Source organism: Aspergillus melleus (assembly GCF_016097325.1).
Source record: "Aspergillus melleus strain CBS 546.65 chromosome Unknown contig3, whole genome shotgun sequence".
Lineage (NCBI taxonomy): Eukaryota > Fungi > Ascomycota > Eurotiomycetes > Eurotiales > Aspergillaceae > Aspergillus > Aspergillus melleus.
Window position 1 is genome coordinate 2,400,866 of NW_025763372.1, and position 25,308 is coordinate 2,426,173.

At 52.9% G+C, this 25,308-nt stretch overlaps 10 protein-coding genes across 10 annotated transcripts; 4 read left to right on the forward strand and 6 right to left on the reverse strand.

Annotated features, from left to right (window-relative positions):
• Window positions 1–232: 232 nt before the first annotated feature.
• LDX57_005890 (pyridoxal phosphate-dependent aminotransferase) lies at window positions 233–2,085 on the reverse strand (the record flags this gene model as incomplete). The annotated part of the gene is made up of 4 exons (XM_046087576.1): window positions 233–834; window positions 889–1,174; window positions 1,232–1,707; window positions 2,004–2,085. The coding sequence occupies 4 exons, from the start codon at window positions 2,083–2,085 to the stop codon at window positions 233–235; spliced, it is 1,446 nt and encodes a 481-aa protein (XP_045943543.1).
• Window positions 2,086–3,436: 1,351 nt separating this feature from the next.
• CDC24 (Rho family guanine nucleotide exchange factor CDC24) lies at window positions 3,437–6,613 on the reverse strand (the record flags this gene model as incomplete). The annotated part of the gene is made up of 4 exons (XM_046087577.1): window positions 3,437–4,803; window positions 4,869–5,055; window positions 5,434–5,682; window positions 5,786–6,613. The coding sequence occupies 4 exons, from the start codon at window positions 6,611–6,613 to the stop codon at window positions 3,437–3,439; spliced, it is 2,631 nt and encodes an 876-aa protein (XP_045943544.1).
• Window positions 6,614–10,694: 4,081 nt separating this feature from the next.
• LDX57_005892 (F-box and WD domain protein) lies at window positions 10,695–13,233 on the forward strand (the record flags this gene model as incomplete). Its single annotated transcript, XM_046087578.1, has 2 exons — window positions 10,695–10,929; window positions 11,003–13,233. The coding sequence occupies 2 exons, from the start codon at window positions 10,695–10,697 to the stop codon at window positions 13,231–13,233; spliced, it is 2,466 nt and encodes an 821-aa protein (XP_045943545.1).
• Window positions 13,234–14,156: 923 nt separating this feature from the next.
• On the reverse strand, window positions 14,157–15,491 carry LDX57_005893 (uncharacterized protein; the record flags this gene model as incomplete). The annotated part of the gene is made up of 1 exon (XM_046087579.1): window positions 14,157–15,491. The coding sequence occupies one exon, from the start codon at window positions 15,489–15,491 to the stop codon at window positions 14,157–14,159; it is 1,335 nt and encodes a 444-aa protein (XP_045943546.1).
• Window positions 15,492–16,200: 709 nt separating this feature from the next.
• On the reverse strand, window positions 16,201–19,499 carry LDX57_005894 (involucrin repeat protein; the record flags this gene model as incomplete). Its single annotated transcript, XM_046087580.1, has 3 exons — window positions 16,201–16,311; window positions 16,373–19,261; window positions 19,338–19,499. 3 exons carry the CDS (start codon window positions 19,497–19,499, stop codon window positions 16,201–16,203), a joined length of 3,162 nt encoding a protein of 1,053 aa, XP_045943547.1.
• Window positions 19,500–20,637: 1,138 nt separating this feature from the next.
• LDX57_005895 (putative cell surface receptor/MFS transporter (FLVCR)) lies at window positions 20,638–20,968 on the forward strand (the record flags this gene model as incomplete). Its single annotated transcript, XM_046087581.1, has 2 exons — window positions 20,638–20,769; window positions 20,852–20,968. 2 exons carry the CDS (start codon window positions 20,638–20,640, stop codon window positions 20,966–20,968), a joined length of 249 nt encoding a protein of 82 aa, XP_045943548.1.
• A 208-nt stretch (window positions 20,969–21,176) lies between these two features.
• LDX57_005896 (uncharacterized protein) lies at window positions 21,177–21,968 on the forward strand (the record flags this gene model as incomplete). Its single annotated transcript, XM_046087582.1, has 1 exon — window positions 21,177–21,968. One exon carries the CDS (start codon window positions 21,177–21,179, stop codon window positions 21,966–21,968), a length of 792 nt encoding a protein of 263 aa, XP_045943549.1.
• A 106-nt stretch (window positions 21,969–22,074) lies between these two features.
• On the forward strand, window positions 22,075–22,308 carry LDX57_005897 (uncharacterized protein; the record flags this gene model as incomplete). The annotated part of the gene is made up of 1 exon (XM_046087583.1): window positions 22,075–22,308. The coding sequence occupies one exon, from the start codon at window positions 22,075–22,077 to the stop codon at window positions 22,306–22,308; it is 234 nt and encodes a 77-aa protein (XP_045943550.1).
• A 611-nt stretch (window positions 22,309–22,919) lies between these two features.
• On the reverse strand, window positions 22,920–23,818 carry QCR6 (cytochrome b-c1 complex subunit 6 family protein; the record flags this gene model as incomplete). The annotated part of the gene is made up of 3 exons (XM_046087584.1): window positions 22,920–22,984; window positions 23,114–23,236; window positions 23,500–23,818. The coding sequence occupies 3 exons, from the start codon at window positions 23,816–23,818 to the stop codon at window positions 22,920–22,922; spliced, it is 507 nt and encodes a 168-aa protein (XP_045943551.1).
• Window positions 23,819–24,192: 374 nt separating this feature from the next.
• On the reverse strand, window positions 24,193–25,157 carry LDX57_005899 (uncharacterized protein; the record flags this gene model as incomplete). The annotated part of the gene is made up of 3 exons (XM_046087585.1): window positions 24,193–24,723; window positions 24,788–24,959; window positions 25,147–25,157. The coding sequence occupies 3 exons, from the start codon at window positions 25,155–25,157 to the stop codon at window positions 24,193–24,195; spliced, it is 714 nt and encodes a 237-aa protein (XP_045943552.1).
• Between the last annotated feature and the right edge of the window lie 151 nt (window positions 25,158–25,308).

The window sequence follows — 25,308 nt, forward strand, 5'->3', positions numbered from 1 at the left end:
AACAGGGGGGCTCGCCGACCGGGCGCACGTGACCCCTACGGTCCACGGCAGGTCCGTCTCATTTAATTCGGTCTATTCTTAGAATCTCTTTATAGATTACTATTCCATTCAGTGGACAAGCAACCCAGGGCATAACGGCATTATTTACAGGGCGGGATCTGACTCCATCCTGCGAGATCTATAATTCTACGCTCGGAAACATGCTCAGGCTCATCCTCTCTCAGTCCCCCATCTAATCGTCCTGGACGGCAACCTCGTCTTCCCATTGCTGCTTGGCCATACCACGAGCCCGACGGATCACGCGCTCGATACCGTCCAGACCCATCTTCAGCACGTCCATCTTCGGTCCGTAACTCAGGCGAACAAAGTGGTGGCAGGGACTGTCAAACAGGTCTCTTCTCTTGGCCGGGTTCAGATCGAAGAAGATTCCGGGCACCACGATGACCTTCTCGGTGAGGAGGGCGTTAAAGAAGTTCAATCCGTCGGAGATGTTGGCCTCCTCAGGAAGAGGAGGGTCCAGAGAGGTCAGATCCAGCCAGATGTAGAACGTAGCCTGCGGCACGTCCTGCACGCGGAATCCGATCTCATGCAGGCGCTGGAGGACAAAGTCACGCTTCTCCCGGAAATGCTGCTGCAGAGCCTTCATCTCGGCGTGGACCAGAGAGGGCTCAAGCATCGGGATGGCGGCTTCTTGGAAGGGAGCGTTGGCACCGCCGTCCAGATAAGACCCGGCGGAGCCCAGGGCATTGACGAATTCCTTGGGTCCAACCACCCAAGCGATACGCCAGCCCGGAAGACGGAAACGCTTGGTGAGACCGTCAATCAGAAGCACATCTGCCATTCAAGTTAGCCGGACGGGAAGAGAGAGAGATAGGATCGCAGACGAACCGTCTTGGTTGACATCCACCACGTTGGAAGCACCACTGATTGTGGTGCCGTCACAGTCGGTGGTGTAGTTGTATCCTCCGTAGAACTCATCCAGAATCAGAGTGGCACGGTCACGGCAGATGTCTTGGATCCGAGCCAGCTCCTCGTGCGAAACAAAGTGACCGGTCGGGTTTCGGGGGTTGGAGGTCAACAACACCGACGTTCCACGAGCGATTTCCTCGGCGATCTTATCGGGGTGGATGTGGTAGTGGTCATCCTGGGCGAGGGGAATGGGGATAGGAGCGATCTGAAGGTGGCTGTTAGCCTAGAGTAGATGATGGCGGTAAGTACGTCACAAACTCACGTTCTTGAATAGGGTCAACATCTCCGAGTAGGCCGAGTAATCGGGGATGGGGAAGGAAAGGTAGGAATTGCCCAGGATGGCGGCAATTCGAATCAAACCCGCGCGACCACCGGGGACGATGCACACGTTCTCCCAGGTATACTGACTGGCCTTGCCTTGGCGATAATGTTCATTGTATAGACGGGCGACAGCGGCACGAAGGGGCTTGATACCGGCCGTGGGACCGTATTCACGGGCAGCGGAGGTGATAGGGATGGAGGTGGGCCGGGGAAAACTGCCCTCGATCTCGTCGTCGGCCTCGGGGGCACCCTGACCTAGGTTGGCCCAGGACGAGGGATCCTCGGCGTAGCCATGCTCCGTTGCACGTTCGGTACACCACACCACACCGGTTGAGGCACGCGAGGCATCGAGACCGGCATGCGGACGGTGACCTTCATGGGCGGTTCGGAATTGACGATGCGTTTCCGATCGGAGTTCTGACAGAGGACGTTAGTTTAGCTGCGTCAATGGCGCATGCTTAGTGGCTTGGAAGGGGGAGTTTTCTATTTTAATTTTAGATGTTTGAGAGGCCGCGGAATCAACACGACGTCTTGGTTTTGTGCCCAATCCATCGTGCAAGGCCGGTAGTTTCAGGGAGCAAAAAGTTGAAGAAAGAACAGTTCCAATAGATGGTATATAGATACATCGACTCGAGAGGAATACTTTGTTTGGAACGACCAACAAGAAAATAGGAGTGAAATGCAAAGATCAGGCGGAGGAAAAGGCGACGTACCATTCTCCGACAGTTCCTTGCCGGCAGAGAAACGCCGGTTGGAGGGACGCAGAATGCTCACACGACGTCCAGAGAAGGACATGATGGGCGAGAGACTTAGCGAAGGTGTGAACAAGAATCAAACAACTCGAGCGAGAGGAAGATCGAAAGACGGTGTGCCTAGTCGAGCATAAACAGCGTCCTGAGGCGGGTTAAATAGCAAGAGGGGAAGAAGAAGAAGAAGAGGAAGAGAAAGAAAGACGGTAAGGAAAGATAGACAAACTGGCGGCCTGATTCTGACGGACTCCAACTCCAAACCTGCCCCAACTTCGACTTTTCCACTTTTCAATGAGAATCCCTCAGGATTGGTTCATCCCCAGGACATGCCAATGACAGCCAACACTCCCTCCAGGACGATCAGGGGGCGCGAAGAGAGGCAGAGAAAATGCCTCATCGCACCTGTCAGAAGCCTCCTGCTCTAGACTTACTCTCCGACCGGAACATTCGCAACTGAACAAGCTCATAAAGCAATACCTAATGAATAATAATAAATAATAAATAATAATAGACGCAACTTTCGGCAGACCCGATCCACTTCCGAGTGGGCCGCCGCTCTCGGATCCCATCCGACTTTCTACTCCATATGATTCTACCGATACGCTGTACTCCGTCTGAGACAGTCTAATTTCAATGCAATTCCGTCGCAGTCTCTCCTGAACCCAACTATCCAAACTCCGACCAGGCCAACCCCAGCCGGGCAAATGCAAACAAAAAAAGCAGGGGAAAAAAAAAGAACATGTATCCAATATTCGCTCACTCCAGGCATCTCAACTCTCGTATCGAACGGGGGAACAGAATAATCAGATAATAAAAATAGAAACGCAATCGAATCGGCTCGATCAAAAAATAGCGGTATACATACATCATGCAGTCATGGTCCTCGGACGTAGGGGAAAACAGCAGCCTAAACAAGACAAGACAAAAAATGACACTCCAGACGCATCCATCATCGTCGCCGTTCCCCTGGCCATGGCAAGAGAAGATCGGTTAAATATCGGCTCCTAACTCAACAAAGTAGAAGGTAATGTGAAAAGGAAATGCAAAAGAGAAAAGAAGAAGAAGAAAGAAAACCCTGTACCATCCCTGTTTTTATTTCCCTCTGTTCCGGTTTATTCCCGAGAATATGATCAATGATTCCCCAACAGTCTCAAGCCAATCCAGTTGGAAATGAGTTGTCGAACACCTGGAGACAACGCCAGCGACTTTCCTTGAGAAACCCTTCTCCCCGGCAATCTCTTCATCCTTCGGAGAGAGAGCGACCAAAGGGAGGGGGAGAAGTAGGATGAAGATGAAAAAAAAAAGAAAATGAGAAGAAAAGAAAGGAAAGGGAAACGGATATAGAACCAGATGAACCCATAGATGGTAATTAGATGACAATGGTGTCCATTAACATTTCAGTTCTCCACGGCCTGGCAATATAGCTGGATTTCTCCGACTTGGCCTCGAGAGAGCGCGTCCCGATGCTGCTCGCGCCATTCCATGAATGCGAGCTGCACAGCCTCGTCGCTGTCGATGGTGACGAAATCCCCGTCCTCGTCGCGATAACGCAAACGCACCGACTTATTGCCAATCGACCGGTTGGTGAATCGAGCCAGTTTGGCGTCCACCCGGTCCGTGAGCGAGCGGAACATGATGTTGCTGGCAATCACCAGCGTCACGTAGTTATCGTCAAAGCTCACCTTGGCTTTGAGTTGCGTAGGCATGAGAGGGTCCTCGTCGGGCTCGTGGCTCAAGGGCGATGTCGGTTGGTCCGACGTCGACGGGGTGGCTCGAGATTCAGAGTACTGGGGTTCATTAAACTGGGTCGCGGGCATGTGCCGCGAGTCGTGGTGCGAGGTGTTGGAAAGATGGTTGGCGTTTCGAATCGGAATGTTACCGTTGGTCGGCGAATTGTTCTGGCTTCGATTGACGGGGGCCTTCATGCTGGCCATGTGTGCCGGAATGGGTGGGACCGGTACGTTGTCAACGGTCTGCATCGTGTGCGCCCCCATGTACCGACGCATTTCCGGGTTGTGGTTGTGGATGTCGGGACTGCTGGCGGATCGCATGCGTTGGGCCATGCCGTTCGAGGCTTGGCCGGACATGGGTGGCAAGGAGGGTCGTTGCACACCTCGTCCGTTCGGGGCGTTGTTGAAGTATGAGTTCGAGCCGTCTCTGGATACCCCACGAGACAAAGCGGGTGCCGTGTATCGGTTCGACTCTTCGGTCCAGTTGGCGGATGGCGTCTGCCGCCCGTAGGAGAAACCAGTCGACTGAGAACTTGATCGCGTTGACGGCGTCTCGGCGACGGGCGAGAAGTAGGACGGCGCGTTTCTTTCTGCAGGGGACATACCACCACCGGGGAACTGAGTATGCACGGACAGGTTGGGGTCGGGCATTGGGAAGCGTGGCGGACGACCCGAGGAGAGTGGAGGTCCAGAGCTCCCACTTCCTCCTGTGGCAGACCGGGTTCTCAAGCTCGTGCTGGAGGCGTTTCGACTCATGGGGAACTCGGAAAAGAAGCCGGCTTCTTTGGTGGCTTCCTGTTCGGCATCGTACTCCTGCTGGTAGGGATTCGGCATGTTTGCCATGCCCTTCATATATGTGAATTCTGTTTCAGACGTGCCGGTACTCCGAGCACTGCGATGATCGGCTTGGATGGCCCGCTGGTTGTCAATGTCCTTGTACCATTTGCGCATGGTATCTTCATTCTGATAGCGAATGATAAAGTTGTCCACCACGCCGGGGTCACCCTTCCAGAAAATTTGAATGCGATAAGAGCCTACAAAAAGGGACCGGTCAGCACCTGGAAACCAGCATGGGGAAGGGGTCATGTTATTTTCATACCCGGCTTTTGAATGCAAACGATATCGGTTACATTTGCCATGTAAATGCGGCCTTTGAGCTGAAGACGGGGCTTTCCCTTAACCGTAGTGGCAGGCTTGTCTTTGCTCACCATCAGTTTCGTCTTCTGTTTGTTCGGGTTGATATCCTTGCAGCAGAGAAGGATGCGCTCAAAAAGATAGATGTGGTACTAGACTCGAGAATCAGGGAAACATGCCCCAGATCAGATTAGCAATCAGTTTCTTTTTAGAGCGTCATGCAGTGATTATGTTGGAGCCTGAGTCGGAGGGAATATTCGATCCCTCCCCTGCACGGATATCTAGGGCTTGGGGGCTAAGGGCTGTGGGTAGTGTAGCAATGCAAAGTCTGGCGATAGGAAGAGCTTCCATGGAAATCGATCGGGGAAATGCACTCCGTTTGTCTCCTGGGCCCTTTAACCACAAGGGTCATCGCAGAACGAGTCCATATCCGAGAGGTTCAATCGCATAAGCAAGCCATGTTGTGCAGGGGAAACGATGTTTGCGGGCCAAAAGTCTTCATAGCAGTGGGTGATTAGAAGGGTACAAACCTCTCTTTCCGAATCCTTGCCGTTGTCGCCTTTCAAGACCGTGAAGGTTCCAAATCGTAGCAGATCCCCGAAGGAATCTATCTTCAGCGATTTCCAGTCGTCGACTCGCTCGTCGAGTTCCTTGAATGCCGAGGCGAGATGTTCTTTGTCAATTGCATCGTTGGCAGAATCGAGGACCGTTTGAATCGCATCGATGGCCCGGGTTATATCTGTTTGAAGGTCTGGGTTTTCTGTCTGTTTGCGGAGTTCCTGTTGGAAGGGTTAACAATGCGCCCCGAGAGAGAGACGCTTGGTATTTGGCGCTGTTGTCCCTATGACGGGGGAACAGTGTGGAGAAGGAGAGGAAACTCACGCTAAGCATCAACGGGTATTTGGTGAGTCGCTGGAAAGGCTTGACAAAGAAGCCATTCAACGTTGCGGGCTGGGCCACCATCTGTTGCAAATCCAGGGAGCGCGGGGCAATCCGAATCTTGTCCCATTCTCTCAGGCAAACTTCGTCGCAACGCATCTGGTTCGAGATAAATGGCTCGTACTGTCGGAAAGCTTCCTCGTGCTGTATGAATAACTCTCCCCAGTTCTGCTTCTCCTCGGGTAACGCATAATGCTGCTCGATGCGGATCAAAAATCGCTGGGCGAAATCAAGGAGGTTGTTCAGATTCAGGAAAATCTGATGGCTGAGGTCACCGGTCAGAGCGCCCGTTTCCTCCAATTCCTTCTTGAGTGCCTGCAAGTTCTGTAGGTGGTGGACATAGTCGCGTTCCGTTTCTAGCAATTCCTTCAAGATGTGTTCTCGCCGGGTCAGTTTGACAGCCCCCTTTTCAGGTGCGTGGGTGGTGTCGTCCGCTCGTCGCTTGAGCTGACCCTGCATTTCCAAGATGTCCAAGACCCGGTTGACCATTTTTATGACCTTGATAAAACCAGTCGTGCTGTCGCCATAGAGATCGGTGATGAGGAAGCAATCCTGCTGAGGGAAGGCCAGTTCCTTCAAGGAGGCCTGTAGGAATTTGAAGGTGGCGGCTTTCGGACGTTTGGCCTCGGGGATCTTGGCGGGGTCGACTTCGAGATACTCCTCGGGGCTGGAGGCATTGTAGATGGTCAGGAGAGGGTATCCATCCCGCAGGCAGTTCCATAGCGAGGCCACGGGGTCGGTGTTGGCTTGCGCTTCGTCTGCTTCGTCCATCTCCCGCAGGTGCGTTTCGAATTCGGGCAGCTCCGTCAGGCGTTTTTTTTAGGTTGACGCAGCTCTGATAGATCGACTCACCGCCGCGGCGGTTGATGATGTTGTCCTCGGGGATGGGACCGCCATTTACAACCACGGTCTCGGCCATTTCGACAGTCCGTCGACTGGGGCTGCGAGACGAACCAACGGCGGGATCTCAGGGGAGGGGCGGCAGAGGAAGGGAGGGGTCTCGGGATCGGAGGAGGGGGGGCTCAAATCTGCGCAGCAGATGGAGAGAGTGGGAGAGTGGAAAGGACAGACAGGCGTAGTTGTACAAGAAGAAGAATAATGTCGAGCATGGATCACTGAATGCGAGCCGGTGGACCGATGCGGGATGAATGGCGCAAGCGAGCAGCTAAGAAGGGGAGTGGAGATAAAGTGGTACGTTAACTCCCTCCGAACGCTGAGTCAAGCTGGTCTCTGCCGTGTCTCGACTCTCTCAGGAGTCAGGAGGCTTTGGAGGGGGGAAGAAGTTCAGTCCGCGAATGAGCGAGAAAAAAAAAGGGGGGGAGGAATGAAAAATAACCACAACCCACGGCAACGAGAACTTGATCAGAAAGAAGAAGAAAACGAAAATCAGAAGCCGAAAAGGAGCAAGTAAAAAAAGCAGAAGAAAGAGAAGAAAGAAGAGACCGAAAGAGCGACGGTGCGTGAGTAAATATGCAGGTCGAGATCCAGTGACCGTGAATTTCTCGCCCTGTCCTTGTTTCTTTTTTTAAACCCGGACAGTCAAGCAATATTGCACTTTTCCTTCTTCTTGCCAAAGAGAAGAATGATAATAATGATAATAAAAATTAAAGAAAAAAAAATTCTCCGACCCTTGCTGGGAAGTAGTTCGTTAGACCAGCCCCGGGATTGGGAGATCGAAGAAAGGGTGTGAATGTGGGGTTCGACCGCTGCAGCCAGGCAAGCGTTCAGTCCAGGGTAGCGGTACTTCTGGGAGGGGGGCAGGGACTAGGTGACAGATTATAGATGGAGGGATGGAGGGATGGAGGGATGAGATCGAGATAGAAATAGAAATAGGACGGTCCCAATGGTGGAAGGGGAGGACAAAACCCTTTTTCTGATCCTAAATATTATTGCCTTCAAATCGGGCAGATCCGCTCACGAAGGTAGAGGAGATTAAATCAGTTGCAAGGCGATGTCTATCAAAAAAGAACAACTAGTACCAAAAGCCGACAACTAAGAGATGATGAAACAGCAGAGCAGGGAGAAGGGGAAAGGGAAGGGAAGGGAAGAAAGAGAAGCAGAAGAAGGGAGGAGGAGGGGGCAGGAGAAGGAATTCCGTAAGGCGCCTGAGGTTCCCCTGCCGATTGTTCTTTGATTTCTTCTTGTCCCCGACGGTATGGCTGGTAGGGCCCTGTGCTTATTTCTTACGGACAACTCCGTATACTTCGGGGTCTTCGAATCCTCATACATTAAGCGTTTGAGGTTCGGACTAGTCCCTTCTGGTGCCGGGCTAAGGCCTCGTAGTGCAGATGATGACCTTGGAGGATGATAATATCCACGAACCCCCACAAACTGCAGAAATAGCCACTTTACCCCCGGGCTTCTGGCGTTCGACAACCTTAGAACACTCAACGAATAGCAGGTATCGAGTAAATCAGCGATGAGGACTATCGAACCCTACGAACTTAGCGCTCTGTAGCAGGATATCACTCCGCGGGGTAGTGAACAAGTAGCTCGCTCATATAGCGGCCTAGAGGCAGTGACAGGGAGCTGATATTCTAGTACAATGCCTTCATTGTAGTATATTAACGATGATAATAATACAGAGCAACGAGCGAAAGCATCTTCAATTTTCCCTCCAAGTGGTGTTATGATTTTTGCCCACCCCCCCGTTTCCTTCACTGCTCCAAATCTGGCTGGACGTACAGACCGAACCTCGCAATGAAATTGTCTGGTGTCAGCATCCATTCGGGAAAGTGGCCCCAGTTGTCATAGGAAGCCTCGAGGCCCAGAGTTGCGTTGATTCCAGGGTTCGACTGACATATTTGATTACTTCCAAACACCGATTGAATGCCTCCACGTCGGTTTCGTGGGGATATGCAGTGCGTAGTCTTGGACGCCACAAGCAATCCCATTGTGGCAACTTGATTCCCAAGTCGCGCTCGAAAAGATATCGTTCGTGCCCATTCGAGCGGACCAACGCTTCTGGATGGCCATTATTGTATTCGAAAAGCACTTTCTGCTGCATTCTGAATATGGCACGTGCAGTACGGAGATGCTTATGCGTCTCCAGTCTCACCGGATCATTACTCTGAAGGGGCCACTTTTCGTGAACGAATGCCGGACTCATAGTTGCCATATACTCAATGAGCTCCTTATTTTTTCATGTAAACATCAAGAGTCATGCGCTTGTTGTGTTGCAGGACATGATGTATAACTGTCCTTAGACACTCTAAAACCGGCCAACAAACAGCGAAGTATCTCAGAGCCTTTATGCTTGGAAGTCCCAAATAGCCAGCTAGCTTAAGCTCCTCTCCAACGCGATCATCCTTATCCTCGATGTCCAAAAACGACTTCGGGTCTCCTAGAACCCCGGGTCTGAGCTGCTCAGGAGGCCCCGCGGTGCCCCATGCGGTCGTTGGCCCGGCCTTGAACACGAGTCAGGAATTGAGGGATTGAGGAATATGAGTGGTTGTTCGAAGCTCACTGGGACTAGCTGCCTCTCTCCAGACTGGGCCTGCATCCTCCCTGTACTCTTGCTGGCCCTTTCCCTCGCCGTGTCTCCAGCGTTCCCTGAGCCCTCGGCCTTCCTCTTCCCCTTCGCTTGCTTTGGTGGCATTGATTATCTCGAGGTGAGAGCTAGGAAGTATATGGTACTATCGGAGATAACACAGTGAGATGCAAGGAGCGAATATGAGCTTCTACCGTAGAGAAGGTTGAAGTAAACAGAGACACTTTACTTCTCGAGGGAGTGTGAAGGCCCTGAGAAGGTAGGAACTACCGGGGAAAGGTAGTCCTCGTACACCGGCCCCGATAAGGCAACCACCTCATATACAACCATTATTAGGAAGCCTGGCACATATATAATTTATGCGAAAAGTAGTAGGAGGTATGATCATTCTTATCAAAAGCTAGGTAGTTATGTAGGCACTTAGAAACTCCGAAAAGCTATTAGCGTAGTATATACTGTAAGATATTGCTAGGCTGGTTATGGAGATTAGCTTGGGTAACAATTACTCTATGCAAGATTATTGCTTATATGGGGTCCTAAGTAGCGATTACGCTGATAGGGCAGTAAAAGAGGCGTAAAAGTGCCTGTTTATCTCTGCCCCGACTGTGGTACCACCTCTTAGATGGTTGGTAAGGCAGTTAGTCCACGAGAAGTGGGAGCGTATATAGATCTACGGAAATAATCCTGTATTATTCACAGCCAGGCTTATATGCCAGCTAATCTCTCATCCTAATAGGTACATCCTATGGCTTTATCGGGACATGTAGAAGGCATATTCTTCTGCGCTGATATGGATCCGGACAGGGTGTATAGCACTTAACCAGTTTCTTCACTCGTTTATCGCGGTTTTATCTCCTGTCTGTCGCTGCAGTGCAAGTGCGCAGTCTATTAAATATGTTTTTATTTACTACATTTGTTATAAACGCCTGCGTTATTACTTTTGGGTCCGGGCTCGGCAGATATTAGTAGGTGTAACTACTACTAGTCCCTTGTACACCAACGCGCAAGTTCTGTGTAGAGCATCGCAGATAGTTTAGGCAGACTAGGCGCGAGGCAGTAACTGCCGTGATCTAGAATAAACACAAATGAATCAGTAGCAGACTGAATGATGTCGCAGATCTTATCAAAATTCCTATACTTCCTCGGCGGGAGGCCGCTTTAACGGGCGGCTTCAGGCGGCTCGGCGGCAGTACCCGAAGAAGCAACCGCCATCCCAAGCATCAACTGTCAACTGTCAACTGACCTGCCAGGGCGATTCATTCTCTCTTCTTCCTATTCCCTCTTCTTCCTGTGACCACCGGACGAGTCAAACTCCCATCTTTCCTGTCGACTTGGCCCATTCCAACAAATCCCGCCAGACTCATGGCGAGGGAGACTCCCGCCCCCGAATCTACCATCCCTCGTCTCCTTCGGCTCCACGCCGCCAACGACTCGTCTTTCGCTGCCCCCTCGTTACCCACACCCTTCAAGCTCGACGAGGGCTACTCCGATGAGACCAAGAGTCAAGCAGACAAGGATTTTCTTCTAAACTCGCCCGCGAACGATGTGATGAATCTCCCGGACTGGCTTCTTGCTACGAGCGAGGCGGAGAAAGCTGGTAAGTTGCTACCGCTGGGCGCAGGTCGCGATCCCATACACCTCGGCCTAGGCACTGACCTTCATTCCCTCAGAGTTCGCCTACAGCCTCCTACGGTCCATGAGTACCTCCACCGTAGCCGCCTTGGTCGACCGACTCGCGCCTCTGCTACACATGGACCCCGTTCTCAAGCTTCCGCCCGAAATCACCTCCGATATATTCTCCTACCTGGATCCGCACACGTTAGCAACGGCTTCGTTGGCATCCCGCGCCTGGCGCAACCGCATCGCTGATTCGCGCCTATGGCGAGGTCTCTACATTCGAGAAGGCTGGCGTGTCGACGTCGACGCCGTGCGCAGATTTGAAGAGGAAAATTCCGGTCTACTATCTCCCCAAAGTCGCAAGTCTCGATCAAGATATACAGACGCGGACCTGGGAGAACCAAAACAAAAGAAGCGGGTACCACCAAGCTGGCTGAACTCTCGGGAAAACTCATCTTTGGAGGCCCACGAAGTCACGCAGGCGAATGGACCGCCCGCCCCCGTGGAGGCTGACCCCGAAGGGGATCATCTCATGAGTGATGCCTCAAACCAGCGGAGCAGGTCGGAATCCGGGAGGCAATCTTTGGTGGACTGCAGTAGCAGCCACAGGTCTTCCTTGGAGGCCGCCTCAACCAGGGCGGCAGGGCAGATTTCTATTCCTGCTAGGGTTTCCCTGACATCCTCTCTCTTCTTCAGAATGCCTAACGGGTCGGTGAAACTGAACTGGATTTATCTGTACAAGCAACGCCGACGGTTGGAAGAGCGGTGGGATAAAGGTTGCTACAGCACATTTCAGCTTCCGCATCCGTCTCACATGGATGAATGCCATCAGGAGTGTGTGTATTCGATTCAATTTTGGGGCAAGTGGCTGGTGAGCGGCAGTCGAGACAGGAGTGTGCGGGTATGGGATTTAGACACCAAAAGGCTATGCCATCCCCCCCTGTTGGGCCACTCGAAATCGGTGCTTTGTCTGCAGTTCGACCCTCGTCCGTCTGAGGACATCATCATTTCCGGGAGTAGCGACAAGAGCGTCATCATCTGGCGATTCTCGACGGGCGATAAAATCCATCAAATTGTGGACGCCCACGATGACTCCGTCCTGAATCTGCGATACGACTCACGCTATCTAGTCACCTGCTCTAAGGATAAACTGATCAAGGTATGGAGTAGACGCCAGCTGACGCCGGCCGATCAAGAATATCCAAGTATTCGCCATGGCGCCGGAGTTAACTATCCCTCATATATAATCGACACCGCCGAAATGCCATCACCCGTCCTTGAAGCAGAGATTGCTCGGAATCACAATCTGACTCTGGCGCCCTATACCCTTCTCATGTCGATGGAGGGTCACGGCGCCGCCGTCAACGCCATCCAGATCCACGAAGATGAAATCGTGTCCGCCTCAGGTGACCGATTAATCAAGATCTGGAACATCCGCACCGGCGCCTGCGAAAAGACGATCATCAGCCACGAGAAAGGCATTGCATGCGTGCAATCCGACAGCCGACGCATCATCAGCGGGAGCAACGACAACACGGTCCGCATTTTTGATCACATCTCCGGCGCAGAAGTTGCTTGTCTCCGAGGCCACCGCAATCTCGTCCGTACTGTCCAGGCCGAGTTTGGTGATCCCCCGGGCGCCGAAGAAACCATGAGGCTTGAAGCGTTGGCCGTCGACAACGAATTCTGGAATGCCCAGCGCACCAGTGCGGCTGTCGGGCTCGGCCCCAGCGCTTTGCGAAGGTCAGGCCATCTCCAGAATACCGCCGGATCGCGAGATCCTCGGGATATCAAGGCCTTGGGGGCTCGAATCCCCCCTGGCGGAGGTGGAAGTCGATGGGCCCGTATCGTCTCAGGCTCGTATGACGAGTCCGTCGTCATCTGGAAGAAAGATAGTCAAGGGAAATGGGTCGTAGGCTTAGAACTCAAACAAGCCGACTGCGCGCAAGAAGCGTCCTCGGTAAACGGGAGCTCAACGACCCGAAACCGTCACCCCCGAGGCCATCCTCTCGCTCATCCACAAGGTGGCCCTCATCATGCGCCACCGATGCCAAACCCGGCCCACGGGCCTCATTTCAACCATTTTGTCCCACCCTTCCATCCTCACAATCACCCTCCTCGACCGATGCAACCCGTGCCCCAGCCCGTCTCCCGCGTCTACAAACTCCAATTCGACTGTCGAAAAATCATCTGCTCCAGCCACGACCCTCGAATCGTGGGGTGGGACTTTGTAGGTGACGATCCGGAACTTAACGAAGCGTGTCAGTTTTTCAGCGGTTTATGAATTGATTCCCTGGATTTTCTCCCTTGTTTCTTTTTCCATCTCATTGCTAGGTCTCTATTCTTCGGTCTGCGTCTTTCTTCTCCCTCTCTATCTGTCCGTCTCCTCAAATCTGTACGTGGAACCTTTTCCTCACGTGGAAATGCATACATGGTGTCGGTAAAAACACCTAGCTATTTTATCTTAACTCCCCTTCTGTGCTTGACATTCATCCACCGACGACTATTCTTTCGCTGGCTTCCCTTAGCCAGAGTCCATCCGATCTGTCCTCACTCCCATTCTCATTCTCACTTCTCGCTTATTTCCACTTTCTCTTCCTTCCCTTTCGCAAATACATCTACTACCTATGGCTTCATTCGTCACTTCCCCCAAGGTTCTTTTCTCGCATATATAGGTGAAACCGTGTTATATCTTGTCTGTTAAAATTGTGGAATATTTTGTCCCATCGAAGAGAAAATCATCTGATTGCTAATCTGCGTTGGGACTTGGTCTTTGCTGCTGATTTATAACACCTATCTTGTTTTCTTTTCTGTGGTTGTTACTTCCTAGCGACTGTGTGGCATCAAGAGCAATGGAGTTTGCTGGTTTCAGGTTCAGGTCCTAGCCAATATAGACACATATCATTTATTTGAAAAAGTCCCTTTCATCTACTCTGTTCATTGCTGAAAATGATGGTGATGGTGATTTTGGATGGAATGAAAAATCATAAGAAGAAAGACCCAGAAAAAGAATTTGGGGGAGCGAGCTGTAGTGTGGTAGAAAATACTCTTAACAATTGTCATCGGGATAATATGAATGGACAGATATCTGCATGACACAACTCTCTGGCAACAAAGAATAAGAACACTCCCAGCATGTGCGATATCGAATACCCCAGCGCACCTAGGCCTAGTACAGGACGTCTTGAATATCCCCGGAACGCCAGCCTAACCGAGCATAGGTTCCGTGACAAGGAAGTTGCGCGAAGCCAGACCCCGAAGCGATTTCCATGTATCCGAGCACCACCGCAGGAACTGCTGAGATTGCTTACCCAGACCAACCCGGTTATGCGGTTGCTCTGTTGTACTCTCATCGGTTACTCGGCTTCTGGCTGTAACATAAGTGTCATGGGAGCATGTATTAGAATCCGTGACGGTATCAGACTCGTTGCCCATTCGTAGGCAACAAAAAAAGCAAGAAGCGCTTGTCTTCACCTGTTGTAGCCAAGTCACAGGCTTGTCCTCCCCTCCAACATCCAATTGTTGCACGTTACTTATCGTCGACGTCTGTGTCGAAGCGAGAAGACCCCCAGCAGGGTCACTGGTTCTGCTATGAGCCTGCAAGCCTGATCCGGGGCCTTCTCCGGGTACTTCAGGTGCGTGCGGCTGGCCGATAGAATTTTGGTACGACGTACGTCTGGAGACATTACGGAAAGTGTTCATGGATATTGGTTTTCGTGGCGGGCGAAGGACAGCGTTGCGCGGCCGCGGAAGTGCATTTTGAAGCTCATGATTCCCAATACTTGAGTCTGCACTCGATGCGACAGAAGTCCTTTGATCCAGGTTTGCTACACCGACAATTGATCGCGCATCCTCATGAATTGTGTTATCATCTGCGTTGACACCATCGCACTGAGCCATTGTGAGAGTTCTTCGATGGAAAGGGTGCTCATCTAGCCGTCTTGCGGCATTCATGCCATGTCCGCTCTGTCTGTATGGAAATCGACCCAGGACAGCAGTACCATCGGCCGCTCTTGCAACGGTACACACTTGCTGAGTTGGTTGGTTGGAGGGAGAAATGGAGGCGAAACCAAGGCGCCTTCGCCATCGCTCCCCGTAAGATAAAGCACCGGTGTCCTGTGCAGTCTGACGACGAGAGTTTTGGTTACGGTAGAAACGGTCATGCAGCTGAGGCTGTCTATCAACAGTGGAGGACTGTACAGGGAATTGGGCGGAGTAGCCAATGGCGTCCTGGGTGCCAAACGATGGAAGACCGGGGGGTGTCGGGGACCTGACCGGAGGGGGGTATCTTGGTAAAACCGGCTTTGCAGGCGAAAAGAGATCTTTTGACCATCTCGGGGTCGTCGGTCGGCGACAAATATCGTTGAGACTGCTCACTTCCCGCTGTCGAGCCTGTTTAGCTGGCGGTGGTTTCGGAGTAAAGCTGTCGGAGAGCAAATGCGCATGGCGTTTGCAGGAATTGGCTTCCTGGCTCTGACAGTAATCTTGTCTATGCAACGGCGGGTTATGAGCGGTCTGTTCGGGTGTCAGTGGAAGCAGCATGGCGATATTCGCTGCCATCCTGCTGTCCAACACGTTCGGCTCGTCAATTGAACTAGGACCACAGGTGTTGACATCGTTTAGGGAGCTTGTTCGAACGGCATCATAGATAGAGCTCTCGTGGCTTGATTCATATGATTCTTCTTTTACGCATTGCGAAGGCTCTTGGAATATCGACCGTGCTGGTGGGACGGCCTTTCGTTTGGCACGAGGTTGGCATTGGTTTGGCATACTGAGACAACGGATGAAAGTGTATAATATATAAAAGAGAAGGGCTTCAGATGAGCTGAGATAATGCCAGAATTGCGATGGCGCCCATGGCTTGGAGGGTTGTCTGTCATCCATCGTGCTTTCCAAAGTCGCCGAGTCGATGAGAGAAGGCGCGCAGTGAGGCCGAGTCACCAAGAGCCCAAGAAAACAAAGAATGAATATTCATCCAAAAGCTATGAAACACCCGGAGGCAACGAAGTGAATTATATATAATACAAGGCTCCCCAAAATTGTCTATGTGCACACTCAGATAGAAGAACCGAGAGAAAGAAATGATTCGCCCAAAGAAAAGAAGACAGGCAGGGCGGTTAAGGGAGAAGAGAAAACATTAGTATGTACTGGGAATGGTATATCCAATGACACCGACCAAGATAAGGCGATGGTTTGGGGAAGGAGGCTCAGAAAAATCAATCAAAAATCCAAAACGCGTCTTCTGTCATGATCATAAAGCCGTGACGCTCTGGTCAACGCCGGGTTTGCCGGTGGCATTTGCTTGCTCCTTCTTCAAATCTCGGATCAAAGCCTCGAGTCTGCGACGTTCTTCGTGTTCCGCCTGTTCGTTCGCGTTAGCTTGGATTGGTCTGGAGCCAAAAGGGCTTGGGATAAGATTGTACCTTCAGGATCTTCATGTTCTCAACTCGAGTGTCCCTCATCATCTTCTTGAACTCATTCTTCAACACCATGGTCGAAGTAGTCTCATAGGTGCCGTCGCGTCCCATAGAGGGGTTGTGGATGCCCATCCAGGTAATGCGCTCCTCGTTGAGCTGCGTCTCTAGCTGCTCGCAGCGGTCACGGAGGCTGTCAATGTGGCCTTCAAATCGCTCGCGCTCCTTTTCGAACTCAATGCTGGCCTTGGTCATAGTCTCATAGTCATCAATGGTTTCTCGGAGCTCCCTCTCCAACGTATCGGCACGGTGCTGCAGGTTGCCGTTATGACCAGGCTTGCCGGCCTTCAGACTTGCAAGCTCCTGGGCCAGTTCAAAGTTTCTCGTATGTAGTTCATCGAACTCTTTCTGGATGGCAGGGTTGGCGGCGATGTTCGCCGCGCGTTGAGAACGCGAGCCGTATGCGCCATCGAGCTCGGCTTTGGCCATCGTCAACTCTGTCTGAACTCTGACAACCTCTCCTTCCAGCTCGGTCAGCTCGCCCTGCAAGCGTTGAGCATTCTCCTCGGCATGAGTGCGGCCTTCGGTTGCCTCCCGCAGCTGCGATTCGATGTCGGCGCGAAGTTGATTCATAGAAGCTTCCAGCCGGTCGATTTCATTCTCGGCTTGTGAGCGCTTGTCCGTGGCTTCTTGGACACGAGCATCAGCTTCGCTGCGGATCTGCTGCATCGTATCCTCCAGCTGTGAAATCCGCTGTTCGGCGCGTTCGCGAGCTTCCGCCGCTTCTTCCGCCTTTGCATCGGCGTCCCGATGAAGCTGATCAATTGCGGCCTGCAAACGCGCCGTTTCAGCATCCGCCTGTGACCGCACCATACTCAGCTGCTCTTCATGTGTATCAGACCCAGACTGTAGCTGTTGGAGGTGGGCTTCCAAGCGAGTGACCTCTGCCTCCGCGCGGAGGCGCGCTTCGTGAGAATCGGCCTGCGCCTCTCTTTCGTGATGGAGATCCTGCATGGCACCCTGCAGACGTGCGATCTCGGCTTCTGCGCGGAGGCGCGCTTCTTGAGCCTCCTCCTGAGCTTCCTTCACATGCTGAAGCTCTTGCGTGACGCTCTGTAGACGTGTAATTTCGGCCTCGGCACGAAGACGAGCCTCATGGGCGTCTGACTGAATATCCTTCTCGCGCTGCAATTCCTGGATAACTCCCTGCAGTCGCGTGATTTCGGCCTCTGCGTGCAAGCGAGCCTCTTGCGATTCTGCCAAAACTTCCTTTTCATGCTGCAGCTCTTGGATCACTCCCTGAAGGCGTGCAACCTCGGCCTCTGCGTGCATGCGGGCTTCGTGAGAGTCGGCGAGAGTCTCCTTCTCATGTTGCAGTTCCTGAATGATTCCCTGGAGGCGCACAATTTCCGTCTCTGCCTGCGCGCTGGCTTTGTGAGAATCTTCCAGGATTTCTTTTTCACGCTCAAGCTCACGCAAGACGGTCTGCAGACGGGAGACCTCAGCCTCGGCTTGTGCGCGAGACTCTTTTTCGGATGTCAGAGCGACCGAGTGTTCCTCCGGGATGCTGCGCATTTGCTGCTCTGGCTGCTGTCCACGCGCCGCCTCCAGCTGCTCCATGGTAAAGTTCAACTGATCCCTTGATTGCTCGCCCTCGCGTTCCGCCAGCTCGAGGTCTTTCTTGACATGGGCCAACTGCTCGATCAAATCGGCGATGTGTGCGTCTCTTTGCGCATCCGACTTGGAGTTCAGCTCACGCTGCTGCTGGATCTGCGTCGTGAGGATGCTCTTTTGCTCCAAAAATCCTTCCATTCGCTGCTGGATGTTGTCCACGCCCAGACTGAGATAGGAAAGTTGTTCCGTCAGATCTGCATTAGATGACTGGGGAGGCGGCGGTAATGGTTGCGCCCGAGACAGCCCGGACTGGCTTACAATATGGTGCAGCTGGGCGTTTATTTCCTCCAGTTTTTGTTCCGTCTCGTAGTCACCTTCTTTTGAGGAGGGTGCACCGGCTGGCTGGGTAGCGAGGGCACCAAGTCCGTCTTCAATGTAAGCAAGGTGTGCTTCAACCATTGCCGTCGGGTTTACCGGGCCACCGTTGTTCGACGGAGGCGGGATTGAGTGAAAGTCACTATTGGGGTTGGATTCCAAAATCATGCCGCGCATCCGTTCACTCATCTCCTCCAGTCGTCTCTCCATGTTGTGCAGCGCATCCAGACCACCGGGCATCTGTTCGGTACCGTTGGCCGTCCCCGTTGCACGTGGACCCTGCCCATTCAGCTCATGGACATGATCGGACGGTTTGTATAAGCTTCGATCGTCGAATTCGTCCACGCTATCGCGGGTGTTGCGGCTCGAGAGACTTTCCGGGGTGTGCGGGATATTGTTGTTGTTCTTCTTCAAGCCCTTATGGGTCATCTGCAAGATACCAGCCGTGTGCTCCAGCAGTCGCTTCTGGATCTGCTGCACCCTCCGTTCCAAGTTCCAGATTTCCTGCGAGAGGTCCTCGCACTTACGCGCACTCACAGCGAGCTCGCCGTCCGACTTATCCAGCGGACCAGAACCACCGCTGCGGCCGAAGACACTTCTGCGACTACGGTTGGACTTCGGGGAGCCACCGGAATCATACTCGTCGCTGACCCGAGGACTCTTGGAGTTGTACAGTCTACTCAGAGACATCGCCGCATCACGGAGTTTCGTTTCCAGGGCCAATTTCCGCTTAGCCGCATCCAGACGACCCGACAGGAACTTGTGTTCTTTCTTCAGGCCTTCCACCTCCTCCAACGACAATATCTCATAGTTCTTGCTGTCCCCCATGGCGGTCTCCGTCAATAGATACATGGCGACGGGGTCATTGGTGTTCAGGAGGGCGGAGCTCTGGGGATGCGCCGGGTTGAGCTGTTCAGGAAGCAAGACGTTAGCAGCCCATTCATGGGAACTGGGATGTCTGGAACTAGACTCAGAGGAAGCATACTGGATTGAATCGCGTAGTCTCGGCATTTTGATTGTCGAAGTCGCCTCGATAGCCGTCCACGAGAGTCTTTGGGGGCGGCTGCGGAGCGCCAAAGGAATTGGCGGAGTAATGCCTTGGGTCGCCATACGACGACTGGCTTGATCGGAGATCGAGACGGTTCATTGCGGCGGAAAGGATACGAGAATGGGTTCAGGATGTGAATTCGAGCGGAAAATCAAGTTAAGGCCACTCCAATTCATGCGAGCAGCACAGAGAATCACCAGGCAGCGGCCATGCTGGGGGCGAGAATGGGGTACCGGACGGAGTAGAAGAAGAGGGAGAATGGAGAAAGAGAACGGGGCTGTGAGAGAGATAAAATCCCCGAGACAGGTTAGGAAACCGGAGAGAACAGGGAAAACTAAGATCGGAAGAGAAGTCGAGGTGCAGAGGAAGTTAAACCGGAAGAAGAGAGAGAGAGAGAGCGAGAGGAAGAAAGAGAGAAAAGGAAGAAACGACCCCAAAGAAAGGAGATCACGGGGATCTGCGAGGGCTGAGCCGACCGAGAGAAAATGTGCAGGTTGGCTTTGGATGCATCCACCTTGCTGGATTCGATTCCTCGCTTTCCTTTTTTTGCTTTTGGCTTTTCTTCTTCGCTATTCTGTTCCACCTTCTTTACCAGCTTTCCGAAGATCGCCCACCCCAAGTGGAGGCAGGTCTCTGGATGAACTGCATGTATGACGACGGTGTTGATGTTGATCGTATCCCAACCACCGGGTTTAGGAGAATTTTGCACACGAACCAGTTCGTGTAGAAGATGATAGTGAGACAGGATCTGATTACAGTGTGACTGGTCTGTCGGCCTTTGGATTTTATCTCATATTTCACCGTCCGGAAGAGGCGAGGCGATCGGAGGAGTCGAGTGTTATATGGGGTAACTAACTATGCATAGAATGTGATGCCATCATCCAGCATTCTTCTCCCTAGACATGTCAAACCGTCTGACGGAATTCCAGAGTCCACAGTCCACAGTCCACACTAAACCCCCGTACTCCGTCCGTCCTGAGTACGGAGTCAGCCGATCACACATGGTCTGAATAATGAGGTTGCAACGGGATGAAACGTCGAGCCTCGGATGGGCGCTCGAACTCCTCAATTTCCGGGGTAGCAAAGTGGTTCATCCCGTTCCTTAGCTGCTGCTGGTCCCAACTTTATGGTGATCATTTAATATAAAATAATTAAGGCTTCTTCCCCTCTTGTTTGACCCCCTCTTTTCCTCCTCTTTCCCGTTGTTTTCTTTGTTGTAGACGATGGGACCGCCAGAATGACCTCCAAGACCACCGAACAAGATCCCCCGGTGGAATTGCCGCCCGCTGGTCGTGGCTATAAGGTCTACAAGCGGCGGTTCTGGGGACTGCTGCAGTTGGTACTGTTGAATATCGTGGTGAGCTGGGATGTACGTGTTCATATTCATACTCATGCCCTCACATCGTTCACGTATCTCGTATCCACTGACATGAACATGCTGGACGGAATAGTGGTTGACCTTCTCTTCCATCTCGACCACAGCCTCAGAGCATTTTGGGGTCTCTGAGAGTGCCATCAATTGGCTGAGTACAGGCTATCTCTTCGCTTTCTGCGTCGCCAGTCCGTGAGTCCCCCCGCCCCCTCCCCCTTGGTTCCCTTCAAGCATAGATACTCGGTCAGAGCTAATGTCTTACCACCAACCTCAGCGTCGTAATCCTGACTCTCAACAAGGGTGGCCCTAAGCCCGCCATCATCACCACGTCGACCCTCTTGCTGGTGGGCAATTGGATTCGATATGCCGGCACTCGCGCCCGCGGAGGCATGTTTGGCGTCACCATGTTCGGCCAGATCCTCATTGGATTCGCACAGCCATTCTGTCTGAGTGCCCCAACGCGATATAGCGATCTGTGGTTTTCAGATCAGGGACGAACCAGCGCAACTGCTCTCGCAACGCTGGCTAACCCGCTGGGAGCAGCACTGGGCCAACTGATCGATTCCTTCTGGGCCGAAGAAGCGAGCGAGATCCCAGACATGGTCCTCTACATCTCCGTCATCGTAAGAGTCCCCCCAGCTCATCGAATCTTTGGTTTCGAGACCACTGACAGCAACAATCCCCAAGGCCACGATCGCATCCCTACCTTCATTCTTTCTTCCCGCCAACCCACCCACGCCGCCGAGCGCCTCGTCCGCCGCTACCGTGCAGACACCCCTCCTCCCGGCCCTCAGCCAGCTGCTGCGCACGCTGGAGTTCTGGCTCATTCTGATCCCCTTCTCCGTCTACGTCGGCTTCTTCAACAGCGTCTCGTCACTGCTCAACCAGATCCTCTCGCCGTATGCCTTCAGCGAAACCGAGGCCGGCATCGCCGGCGGCATCCTCATCGTCGTCGGCCTGATCAGCTCCGCCATCATCTCGCCCATCACCGACCGCTTCAAGCACTACCTCGGCACCATCCGGGTGCTGGTCCCCATTGTAGCGATCTGCTACATCGCGCTGATCTTCGCCCCGTCCAGCCCCTTCGGCATCGCACCCTCGTACGTCGTTCTGGCCCTCTTGGGCGCCGCTTCGTTCGCTCTCCTGCCCGTCGTCCTGGAGTACCTCGTCGAGATCACGTATCCGTTCTCGCCTGAGATCGGCAGCACCATCTGCTGGACGGGTGGTCAGCTGCTAGGCGCTATCTTCATTCTCATCCAGGACGCCTTGAAGGCGGGCGAGCGGGCTTCTCCGCCCTTGAATATGCAGAACGCCCTGATCTTCTCGGCGGTCGTCGCTGTCGTCGCGGCGCCGTTTCCCATCTGTATCGGGCTGTTCGGGCGCGATGTGCGCCGTCGTCGGCTGGATATCGACCGCGGTGTCGATTTAGATGCAGCAGAGTTTGGTCGGGAGGACATGCAGCAGATGCAGAGCGGGGAGGTCGGCGAGTCCCCGGCGAGGTCGAGATTCAGTACCCTGAAGTTTTGGTCGAGATGAGGTCCGCGGCGGCGAAGGTTAGTCGGGACCGTTTGATGATATATATGATATGCCAATACCCTGTTTTCAGTTTCAGTTTCGTTTGTGTTAGTTTGCGTCTTGCTGTTGTTTGTCGAGAAACCCCGGGCTTGAAGTTAGTCAGGTTCCATATTCATAAGTGCCGAGTTAGTTATATCTTGTATCTGACACTCATCGGCCAAAAAGCGAGAAGCACACCGAGTCGAGGAGAGTAGTAACATTCCGTTCTAAACACAAGAGAGAATTAAGAAGCACAGTTCCAACAGGCGAAAAAACCAGCTATCTGTACATACACGGCGAAGGATCCATTCCATCCCATCCTTCACATGTTTTATCAAAAACACACACATACACACAAATCCCACACCGAAGAAGGAATCCTATTCCTTTTCTATGCTGGGTCCCCAAAGTAGAGGCGAACGCTAGAGGACGATGTCGTAGCCACCGCGCTCGGATGTGAATCCCCATCCACTGCTCCTCTTTTCGTATCGCATCCAGATGGTCCATACGTGACACGCGCCGTTCGTTAAACCCGATTTTGTCATTGAACCATTAAGAGAAACGTGGCAGGAATCGTCACGGGAGCGAGACGTTTAGTTGAGGGACTTCCAGAGCTTGGGGGCGGCGCACTCGGTGGCACAGTGGGCGAGGTGGAAGACTAGAGAATAGAAATTGCTTGTCAGTGATGGGTGTTCTGGCATGACGCAGAGCCGTCCACAGAAAAGCGGATGGCGCATTGATGGCCCCGACACGATGGCACCCAATTGAGATAACGGGATTCACTTACACTCCTCGACGCAGTCCTCCTTGGGGCCCTTGTAGTCCTCATCTTCTTGCTGCTGGGTAACACGCTCAACACACTCGTCGAAGTGGTGCTTGTAGGGGGCACACTGGGAGGAGTTGGCACATTCTATCGGACCACAGACGTCAGCTTCCAATCCGTACATATCATAACGTAGGCAATTGGTCATTTGGTTTGTCCTGCGGCAACGACATTGACTCGGCAATCCCAAATGGAACAATGCGAATTGGACAGTGGGAGGCCGTCCGCCAGACCGACCGCCTATCCATTACATCGAGCAAGATGCCCATGACGCGCAAACCCGACCATGGGGGGAAAACGACCAAAACGAAAACAGGGCGACTAAGCCAGAAGGGAATTGAGCGACTCACCCTCCTCGAGCTTGGGCTTGATGTCCTCGGGCTCCTCTTCCTCCTCCTCTTCCTCTTCCTCTTCTTCCTCTTCGGCCTCTTCCTCTTCCTCCTTCTCGGGCTCCTCCTCGGAGGTCTCTTCGGCGGGGGTCTCCTCGGCCGACTCCTCGGTCTTCTCGGAGCTCTCGTCGCCGGTCGATTCCTCGCTGGCGGCGGACTTCTCTTCGGGCTGGGCCTCCTGGCTGGGGGTCTCCTCGACGGTCTCGGCGGGAGCCTCAGCCTGAGCCTCAGGGAAGCTCAGGGAGGAGATGATGTCGGAGAAATAATCGGCGAGACCCATCCTGGAGCGTGGGGAGGTATCAATTGGGATGATTGGGGAGGTGTGGGGGGTGGAGTGGTGTAGGGTGAGCAGCGACGAGGTTTTGATGAGGTTTTGGGTTTGGTTTTACGAAAGCCGCCCGGAAGCAGGAAAATCGGAAGGCCCCGGCGAATGTGTTATTGTCGCACACGTGATTGGTCGACGCTTCGGCAGGGCAAATCGCCCGATCGTCTACTTTCTACAATCATTCCTCACTAAATTCTCTCAACTCTTTAGATGAAGGGTGATTCTTCTCTCTCATTAATTGCTATTTCAAGGTTACTGTACACGAATCGAAACCCCCCTTCCACCTGCCAGATGCGCACGCTTTAAATCTGAAAACATGTAGACCTCCGTTAGCTCGCCCGGCGGAGTCTCTCCTCGAGTTCGTTGGCTACACTCTGTTGCTGAACTTCCTCATATCCCGGCGGTGGTTCCATCGGTTCGGGGCCTGAGGTTGCTGCTCGATCAGCTGTCGGCGACTGTGAATTTAGCGACGGACCGCTTGGGTGGCTGTCGAGGCCCGACCCCGTCGGGACCTGCGATGGCCCAGTGTAGGCAGGTAACTCGTCCAGGTGGATAGCGGACATGTCGACGTTCCTGGTCCCCCTGCTGCCTTCCTGGGACACGTCCACAGCCTGCTGGAAACGCTCCTTGATTCGTTCGAAATGGTTATGGAAGTCAAACGCTCCCCCTTCTTTAAAAGTGACTTTTAGCTGCACGGCGGGCAATGCTGGCGGAATTCCTCCACCGGGGACTGGCTGGACCAGCGCCATCCACTGATTTGGACCAAAGAACGGAGCCGAGACATGAGTGTCGTGGACATTGAGCAGTGGCACGGAAAATGATTGAAACTCTTTGGATTTCTGTGCTGGAATATAGACGACCTGGTCGTGTACGGTTAGCATCCGAGACAATTCACGACCGGAGAGGACGGTAGCAATGTATTACCCGTTGATTAGTGACGGAAATGTGCCCGGCGCTGCTTTGAATGGACAACGTCTCCTTGCCCTTGTAAGAACCAAGCGGCTGTAGGGATAAGGAGGTACGAGGAGGGGATGTGTAGATCAATTGCTCGTTAGGGAGCCGAACGAAGCCTTCTCGGTCATGAAGCATTACCCAGCTGCGCAGTAGGTTATTAGAATAGCCCAACATGACACAAGTTTGCGGGATTATATAGAGAAAATGGAGAATTTATCAATTGAAGGAGAAAAGGGAAAGAGGCGTCATTTCATTGCACGGTGACAGTCACACGTAGAGCAAGCTAGTGTCAAATGAATGGATAAGAGAGCCAGGGAGCAATCACATACTTGACCGACATCTTGTTATCGCGATACCGTATGGGGTCAGAGTGATAAGATCCTTTGGTAAAGCCGGCAAATCCGCGTGCTACGGTTGACAGATGCCCAACCAACACACGGCAACACTCAGACCGCGGTCAAAGGGGAGCCGAAGATGTAGACAAGAGGGAA